At 27.7% G+C, this 8,567-nt stretch overlaps 3 protein-coding genes and 1 pseudogene across 3 annotated transcripts; 2 read left to right on the top strand and 2 right to left on the bottom strand.

Moving 5' to 3' along the window:
• Positions 1-1,346: 1,346 nt before the first annotated feature.
• Positions 1,347-3,078, bottom strand: LOC113373462 (sentrin-specific protease 1-like). The gene is made up of 5 exons (XM_026613758.1): positions 3,003-3,078; positions 2,417-2,834; positions 1,960-2,356; positions 1,583-1,888; positions 1,347-1,508 (listed from the first exon to the last, which is right to left on the bottom strand). The coding sequence occupies exons 1-5, from the start codon at positions 3,076-3,078 to the stop codon at positions 1,347-1,349; spliced, it is 1,359 nt and encodes a 452-aa protein (XP_026469543.1).
• A 985-nt stretch (positions 3,079-4,063) lies between these two features.
• On the top strand, positions 4,064-5,956 carry LOC113372999 (protein phosphatase 1 regulatory subunit 21-like). The gene is made up of 7 exons (XM_026613338.1): positions 4,064-4,226; positions 4,427-4,735; positions 4,798-4,983; positions 5,051-5,343; positions 5,412-5,550; positions 5,615-5,722; positions 5,804-5,956. Exons 1-7 carry the CDS (start codon positions 4,164-4,166, stop codon positions 5,891-5,893), a joined length of 1,188 nt encoding a protein of 395 aa, XP_026469123.1. The 5' UTR covers positions 4,064-4,163; the 3' UTR covers positions 5,894-5,956.
• Positions 5,957-6,190: 234 nt separating this feature from the next.
• LOC113372420 (iron-sulfur cluster assembly 2 homolog, mitochondrial-like) lies at positions 6,191-6,875 on the bottom strand. The gene is made up of 3 exons (XM_026612745.1): positions 6,761-6,875; positions 6,473-6,679; positions 6,191-6,368 (listed from the first exon to the last, which is right to left on the bottom strand). The coding sequence occupies exons 1-3, from the start codon at positions 6,811-6,813 to the stop codon at positions 6,191-6,193; spliced, it is 438 nt and encodes a 145-aa protein (XP_026468530.1). The 5' UTR covers positions 6,814-6,875.
• Positions 6,876-6,923: 48 nt separating this feature from the next.
• On the top strand, positions 6,924-7,790 carry LOC113372419 (annotated as a pseudogene).
• Positions 7,791-8,567: the final 777 nt, after the last annotated feature.

Raw genomic sequence — 8,567 nt, 5'->3', positions numbered from 1 at the left:
ACAATTGATTTTTAAATAGAATTAGTTGTTTCGTTGAATTTTACATTCTCTTCCAATTTTATTAAAGTTGCAAATTTACGTGTATAAAAATAATGATATTAAATTCGATTATATCAGGAACGAAACCAGAAAGCATTAATTATTAGGGCGAGTAAAAATTTTGTATATTTCTAGGATTGCCAATGTTAAAATAGAAATTATAAGTAGATATCAAATGTAGAATTAAATATAGTATATGTAGAACTAGATTTTCAAGCTAGATAATTTGATGTTAAATATATATTTAAATTTTTTGACTGTTAGAAATCTTTTATGAATGATTAGACTTGCGCTTCGTATTCTATTATTATTTCATAATGTTGATATAATAATAATGGTACAGTTTTACTTATTTTATAGGAACCTAGTGAGTGGTATTTGAGTAACAAAATAATTCCATCAATCGCATTCAAAAATATTGAAAAAAACTGCACAACACAAAAAATGATATTAAAACGCACCGTCCTTTAACCAGATAAATTTTATTATATTATATAAAATATTAAAATTTAAGTACTTAATATTTAAACATTTTGGTATTTATAAATTTACATATACACATTAATGAGTATGTGTGAATTTATTCAAAAATTGTTTTGCACAGAAAATACTATATATTTTATGAAATATTATAAAAACTAAGCAAAACTTTTGTATTTGATGGTTACCTATATTTGAATTGAGCAGGCTCAAAGCTAAGTTATAAATTATTCAAATTTTATCACATAGTGAATTCTCAACTTAAACCAAAGATAATTTTCAGTAATCAACATTCCTTAGTATTTAATGAAATATTTTTATTAAAGAATATTTTGCAGATTACTTATAAGCAAAAGGTTTTACTTTTGTTTATTCAGGTTTATTCCAATGTAAATATCAATTTATTTGTAGAATACAAATATCGTCGTCTTAAATATATCTTCAAAAATTGTTTATAAAAAATATTGTTTGCAAAATATTGTATTATTATTTGATAATAAAATTTAATCATTTATTGAACTTCTATCACTTTATATTGAAAATCCCTAACTAATAAAAGTAATAAAATAATAAATATTTATCAAAAAAATATAAAAATATATTTAAACATTTGTACAATTAACATCATATTTCATATAAACTTGCTAGCAAATCAAGGCTTAATAAAAACTTAAATATTAAAAACAACTTCATGAGATTAAATAATAACAATACTTTGCTAGAGATTCATAAATATTAAAATATTTTTATACATATGAAGTAAGTAAATAATATTCTACTAATAATTATATTATATTATTCAAACAAAAGTTTAAAGCTAATAAACATTAAGTTAGTAATTTTCCATTGACTATTTCCAAACACATTTTTCTCCTAAAATATTTCATATCATTTTGACTAAAATTAATTTTTGCTCCTCTACATATGTACTCCGCAAACATACATGAAAATACTCCACAGTCACAACCATTCATTTGTTGAGGTATATCCTAAAACCAATTATATGACAATAAATTTAAAATCTTTAAGCAGTAAAATATATAATTGTAAAAATTCACAATACCTTTACTGTCTCCTTTGTCCAGGTACTTGTATCTAGTGTTACTTTCTTCTTATCCAATGACTCCTCTTTCAAATAATTTTCTGCCATATCGAGAACACCTTTATTGGAACCGCCCATACTATCATAATACTTTATAGTTTTATGTTTAAAATCAATAATTAACATACACCAATGAACACCACTAACGTGAACTGGAATTGGCATTAAATCAAATGAAAATATATCCACTTTCCTTGTCCATCTACGAACGGAACTGTAACCACGAGTTCGAAGATTGACTAAGAAAAAACTGTCCATGGCATGAACCTATAATATATAAGTATATTTAATATAGAGAATATTATAAAAAATAATAAAAATAAGAACATTAAAATTGCCTTAAGATTTCCTGGTTCAGCTCCTCGTTGTGTTAGTAATTTCATATAGAAATTTATGACATTATCATTTAACCAATTTAAGCCACTCAGTGAATAAAGACAAGCGCCAGTAATGTTGTAACCAAATTTTTGAATAATCTGCTCTTGAGATGGAGAGCGCATGGCTTTATTGATTTTAGCATCTTCCTCTGGAGTGAATTCGGGTAATACTGTTTCGACCTCAAGTGGTTTCTCCTCCACTAAATCTATAACTTCTTTTATTTGCAGCTGTTTCAATAATCTCTCATTGATAATTTCATCAAATACTTTATTTTTGTCACTAAGAACTTGAGCTCGCAATTTTTCATCATTAATTTTCAATTTCTTTTGAAGTCCACTTTGGTCAAATCGTTTGTTTCTAGAAGAATAAAATAAAAAATAGAATATTCGCATTAATTGAAAAAGTAAATAAACTCACAAGTTATGTATCCATTCAGTATGCTTGGTGACTGGTGACACATTTTTCCTTCTAATAGTAATATTCTTTAAAGCCCCATTAGTATCGCCTTCTCTTGATAGTTCCAGAATCGATTTCCTAGACTTTTCATTTTTAAGGATACTCTTTCGATTGTCTTCAGCTTTTTCATCTTTAGTTAAATCCACCATTGAAGGTGTCTTGAATGAGTTTTCATCTTTAGTTAAATCCACAAACAAAGGTTTCTTGAATAAGTTATTTTTATTTTGTTCAAGTGTGACACAAGCCACAGGCGCGTGACTTTTAATAAGATTACAGTAATTAATTTTTTCACGTAATTTGTTTACGTCATACAAAGCTGAACTTTTATTCAAATCTAGATTTCGATTTTTGTCAGTTAGAGGATGCTGAGCATACTTAGCTGCCAAATTTTCTTTTTTACATAATTTAATTTATGATTTTTATGTTTTTGTATATGATTTAAAAATTCAGTATCCTTTGGTTTCAATACACATTGTTTTGGTTTATCCATCTGCATAAATGTTTCAATATATTTAGTAAGTATAACAGAAATAATATTTATAATTACAGAAACTTACAATTACATGTGTTCCATTAGATTTGAGCGGAGTAGCAGATAATGGCATTTGGTAACTGTTATTCATACTTGAAGTACATTCATTATCATCTATGACTACACATACATTAATTAGGGGTTATTATTTAGAAATTACAACAAGTATGTTATTATTATTTGAATATTTACCAATATTTTCTTCATCATTGTTATATTTCATACGTTTATTTTGATGCATGGAATCAGCAACGTAGTAGCTGTCTAAATGACTGAACAAAACAGAAGATTGTCAATAAAGTTTTCAGTCCGAATCCGAATTGATCAAATAATTTTGTTTTGTACATACCATCGTTTATTATTCTCAGTTGTCAACTGCGGCTCTATAACTTCTTCTTCGGGTCCCGAAAAATAATAAAAAACCCGCCTAAGTATTGACAACATTTCACCAACGTCGATAAAACTAACAATTCATTAAAATTAAAGGGGGCATGTTAAAAATCAACTATGAAACAATTATAACTAACTTAATTTGCACTAAATAAACTTATTAATCAAATTATCAATATGCAAAGAACAATTGTTGCACAAAATGATAGTTTTTGTATAAAGAATTAGAAAAGTCAAGAATCAGCAGTACCACCAGAAGTGACAAAATAAAATTCAAAATCAAACATTCAGCATACAGAAAAAGTTTAAAAAGAGCTCTATTTAGCTATATATATTGAAATATAAATTTTTAAATAAAGAAACTTATTACGTTATTTTTTTTAATTATGTTAATGTACCATGTCTCAAAAACTCTACTGTTGGATTAAAGATTTACTATGGATTTACTAACCTTAACTAATTTTATGCAGTACATGTTTTTGTAATTATTTTTCATATAATTAAGTTATTGTTAATACTTATAATATTTGTGAAGTCTGTAACTATAATAATTAAGTTAGTTTGTTAATGCAAAAAATTATCTTGTGCCCAGTTCAAATATTAATTTCTTATGTTACTTTACCTGCATTTTCTGAATCTAACTTCAACTCGACCTGTCACTGTCACTGTCAAATAAGAATATCGAATGTCAAACTTTAATGATAATTCACACACCGCTATTCCGCCTAGTGATAAATTTATTTATTTTGCAAATTACAGATGTATTTGTTAAACATTTGATCTGCTATGGACGGGGGTAGTATAGATTTACAGACAAAATATGACAAACTTGCTTCAGAATATTCCAAGGTAATTTGCACATAAAAATTGTACTAGATAATTTCAATATCCTGTCTATTTAAACGATATAAATAATATAATCATGAGAACTGGAATATAATCACAAATCTTGCTATTAAACAAATATTTTTGCTCATAATGTGATAATGTAAAATCAAACTGTAAAATAATTATTAAAATTTAAATTAATCATTATGTTTTTATGTTAGTTGCGAGCACAGGCTACTGTACTACGACGTGCAGTACTGGAAGAACAGAGCAAAAATAGTAATCTAAAAGAAACATTAAGAAGTAAAGAAATATCCCTTCGGAGAACTGAGCAAGAAGTAGATAGCTTGTGCTTTAGAAATGAGCAACTGTTGAGAAGAGTATCAACGTTACAAGATGATTTAGATAGTGAAATAAAAAATAAAAAACATAAACGTCGCACTGATTCAAATAAACAATCAGTAGATAAAAGTGTAATTGATGAAGATCTAGAAAAAAAAATTGTGGAGATTTCAGAATTGACATCACAAGTAAACCTTGAATATTCCATTGTAAAATTAGATTCTTATATTCATGTAAATTTATATTACAGATTTCAGATAAAGATTCTGAAATTCTCTTATTAAATGAAAGAGTTGAAATATTAGAAACCCGTTTAGCAAGGCAATTGCAAGAAAGTGCCAACACAGAAAGTAAACTACGTAAACAATTGATTTCACATAGATGTAAAAGTGGTGATGCTGAAATTGTGTCCGAAAGTTCTGAAGCTGCAAGTCTAGTAATTCTGTGGACTGATTTATAAAGTATAAAATATTAACTTATATAATAATAAATCTATATTGTAGGTTGGGAGTGAGGACAGTTTATCTGTGGATGAACATGCAATAAATAGCAATGATGAAAAATTAGTAAATACCACACATGTTAAAAGCAATTTAAATACTTCTAATAAAAGTGCTGAATCAAGTAGAATAACAGAATTAGAAAGAGAAGTTCAACACTGGAAAACGGAATATGAGCTTCAAAAGATGATGACCACATCATATCCAAGTAATACTTTAGTACAGCAATCAAATGGTAATAGTAATGCAATAGAAAGAGAGTCAGAAACCATCACAAAAACTGAAATTCTTGGAAGGTATTTAATAATATAACTGACTTTGTTCTTTAAATTTAAAAGATGCTATTTTTATTAATCTTTGTTAGAATAAAAACACCTACTGCAGCTAATGAAGAAGCTTGTGCCAGAGAAGCAAAACTTAGGAATTATTTCACAGACAGATTAAATTCATTAGCTGAATCTAAATCATTAGTAGCTAGTCAAGTAAATAGTTTAACAATAGAGGTATTGAAGATTGAAATTATTTATAACAAATGCTCATACTTTTAACACCACATGTACATTTTAGATTTCAGCTTTACGAAATCATTTAGAAATTAAAGACAATGAAATTCAAAATATTTACCATGCATCCAATGCTTTGGAAAATAAGTGCAAAGAGCTGGAAGAAGAATTGGTAATAATTTAAATTGATATTAAATAGAATTTTCAAAGAGAATTTTCAAATTCTATCACATCATATTAAATTAATTTTTAGTCAACAACAAGAATGAATTATGAAGAGCAATTAAGAATAGTTACAGAGCATGCTGCAGATTTGTATGATAAATTAGGTCCTACAAGATAGAACACTGGATGTTTTATTTGCTGCCTGTTTGAATCTACATATATAATTAAGAAATGTAACCAATTATTGAATTCCTATTTTTATTATATTGTTTAAAAAACTGTTATTTAAATAAAGTATATTGTTTGCATTTATATGAAGGTAATATATGTAATATAAGTATAAATCAATAAATTTATGATTTTATGTATATCTAGAGTTGATAATTAAATCATAAACTTTTGAATGTTTTTATTTATTTTTGTAATAACAATATAATTTTAACAAATATATATTAAATTAAGTTCATACGTAGATTTAATCTAACCTTAATGCAAATGAAGATCCACAGGAGCATCCTTGTTCAGCCCTAGGGTTCGATAAAATTTTAAAGCCTGTTCTTATTAGCTCAGCATGGTAGTCTACTGTTGCGCCTTTTAGAAATTCTAAGGAATCTTTGTCTACTACAACTCGACTGTTTCCAGTACCAAATATTCTAAAAAAATAAAGCTTGATATTATCTATAGCTGGCAAAAAGGCTTCATTTTGTGCAAGCCAATTATTTGAAAGAATAATTTGAATTAACATAACTAAACCTACTTATCGTCTTCTGCAATTTTGGTGTCAAGATCAAATTTGTACTGGAATCCTGAGCACCCTCCACCCTCGACGACAACTCTCAAAAATTGATCATTTTCACAAATTTCTTTCAAACGCTTGACGCAAGATTCAGTAAGTAATAAATCTTGTTTTACATCTGTTGTATAAAGTCGTGATGCAAATACAGAAATTGCATTCTGTTCTAACCTATCACATAAAAATATATAATTATATTATGATGTGTTAGATCTATTATTATATATGTATCTTAGCACTAGGATTTATTACTTAATATTAGAACGAATTTGTTTTCTCAAAAGCGCGTTCAATAACGTTACCATATCTAGTTTTTGTCAGGATTCAAATTTAGTGCAAAATTTTGACGTTTGATCGTATGCAAATTTGAGGTTATGCACCCCAGTCCAGTGCAACTATTTTCGAACGGGTTGTCTACATTATTTTGTTTCAGTACGGGTTGACCAATCGCTCATCAACGACGATAAATAAAACACTATTAACTGCAAAACGCAAGTTGACGAATATTTTTTAATTTAAACTTATAAATAGCATCCACTGAAATCATTTTGAATAAATATTTCACGATGTCTATCAACGACTGTGAAGAGAAACGAGAAATCATCGAAAGGAAGTTGGAAATTCCGGATTTCGCGTTGAAGCATCCCCTTCAGCACACATGGACTTTGTGGTATTTTGAAAACGACCGGCAAAAGACATGGGAAGAAAATCAACGAGAAATAGTCAGTTTTGCTACAATTGAAGACTTCTGGAGTGTTTATAGCCATATAAAGATGGCTAGCGAATTGCGTCAAGGATGCGATTATTCCTTGTTCAAAAGCGGCATCAGGCCAATGTGGGAAGATGACGCCAATAAGCATGGAGGTAAGTGGGCCATCACCATGGACAAAAAGCAGCGAACAAATGATTTGGATAGATTCTGGTTGGACACCCTTCTCTGCTTAATCGGTGAAGCTTTTGAAAATTCCGACGATGTCTGTGGGGCTGTGGTGAACGTACGAGCCAAATGGGACAAAATCGGCGTCTGGACGAAGGATGCCAGCCATTGTTCATCTGTTATGGAAATCGGCTGGAAGCTGAAAGAACGATTGCGCATTGCACCCAAGATTCAGATTGGTTATCACACCCACAAGGATGCCATGGCCAAATCTGGATCTTCAACAAAAAGCTCTTATGTTGTTTAAAAACTGCCAATGCATGTTAGATTCTTTAAAGAATTCTCTTATTAGTTGCCACTCTGGAAAGGGCAAGACTTTTGTTTGTTATTCAGATAATTATATTTTCCGCTTGCTTGATGGCAGAATGAATGAATGTTTTCTTTTCTAAATTTTGAATACAGTTATTTGTTTATATATAAATAATTAATAAGTAATTTTTCTACTTAATGACTGATACTTGTGTATGATTAAATTAATTGTGAATAAAGGTAACAGTAAAATATTTATTCGTAATTCATATTTACAAAATATCAATCACTATTAGAAATATAATATAGAAATAAATATTATAAAGTCCAAAAACAATACAAATAATTTAAGAAACAATTGAATTTTGCAACTTTTGTAATATAAATCATTTATATTCACATCACTTAAAAATAGAGACTGCCTATTTAAAAGAAAGAAAGAATTTAATTCATTTAGGTATTTACTACTTATAAATATATATATATATATATATATATATAAAGAAAACATGTTTATTTTATATTTGTCATATATTTATTAATAATTTAGTTTTGCTACATCAACACTGCATAGATAGCACTGGACACATCTACAAATAATATGAATAGTGTTATCCAACAGTTATTTTGTTAGTTACTTTATAATGAAATACATAAAATAATTTGATTGAAAATAAATCTTGCATTTTGATTGACTTAATAACACAACAATAGCTAACAATATCATTAGTGATGGAGATTCGATTGAATTTCGTATGAAGTTATATCGTATTGGAAGTCTCATTAAAAAACAGAATGTATTTTTAATATTAATAATTTTTAGTACAATTTCTTGTATGCAGTAAGAGCTTCAAAAAAAAAATGAACAGCACA

This window comes from Ctenocephalides felis, unplaced genomic scaffold, assembly GCF_003426905.1.
Source record: "Ctenocephalides felis isolate EL2017-DRISC unplaced genomic scaffold, ASM342690v1 CF-g0.4_SCAFFOLD_01604, whole genome shotgun sequence".
In the NCBI taxonomy this organism is placed as follows: Eukaryota; Metazoa; Arthropoda; class Insecta; order Siphonaptera; family Pulicidae; genus Ctenocephalides; species Ctenocephalides felis.
The sequence above is the reverse complement of the archived record's forward strand: the minus strand, read 5'-3'. Positions and strand labels throughout refer to the sequence as shown.

Excerpts from the sequence above, each read along its gene's own strand:
- LOC113372420 (XM_026612745.1), bottom strand. The coding sequence starts at position 6,813 with ATGGTAACGTTATTGAACGCGCTTTTGAGAAAACAAATTCGTTCTAAT. Across the intron at positions 6,680-6,760 it reads CAAATTCGTTCTAATATTAA|GTTAGAACAGAATGCAATTT; the intron begins GTAATAAATCCT and ends TTTATGTGATAG. Across the intron at positions 6,369-6,472 it reads AAAATTGCAGAAGACGATAA|AATATTTGGTACTGGAAACA; the intron begins GTAGGTTTAGTT and ends TTATTTTTTTAG.
- LOC113372999 (XM_026613338.1), top strand. The coding sequence starts at position 4,164 with ATGGACGGGGGTAGTATAGATTTACAGACAAAATATGACAAACTTGCT. Across the intron at positions 4,984-5,050 it reads GTTCTGAAGCTGCAAGTCTA|GTTGGGAGTGAGGACAGTTT; the intron begins GTAATTCTGTGG and ends TCTATATTGTAG. Across the intron at positions 5,723-5,803 it reads AAGAGCTGGAAGAAGAATTG|TCAACAACAAGAATGAATTA; the intron begins GTAATAATTTAA and ends ATTAATTTTTAG.
- LOC113373462 (XM_026613758.1), bottom strand. The coding sequence starts at position 3,078 with ATGAATAACAGTTACCAAATGCCATTATCTGCTACTCCGCTCAAATCT. Across the intron at positions 2,835-3,002 it reads ACATGTAATTGTAAGTTTCT|CTAAGTATGCTCAGCATCCT; the intron begins GTAATTATAAAT and ends AAAATTTGGCAG. Across the intron at positions 1,509-1,582 it reads GGACAAAGGAGACAGTAAAG|GATATACCTCAACAAATGAA; the intron begins GTATTGTGAATT and ends AATTGGTTTTAG.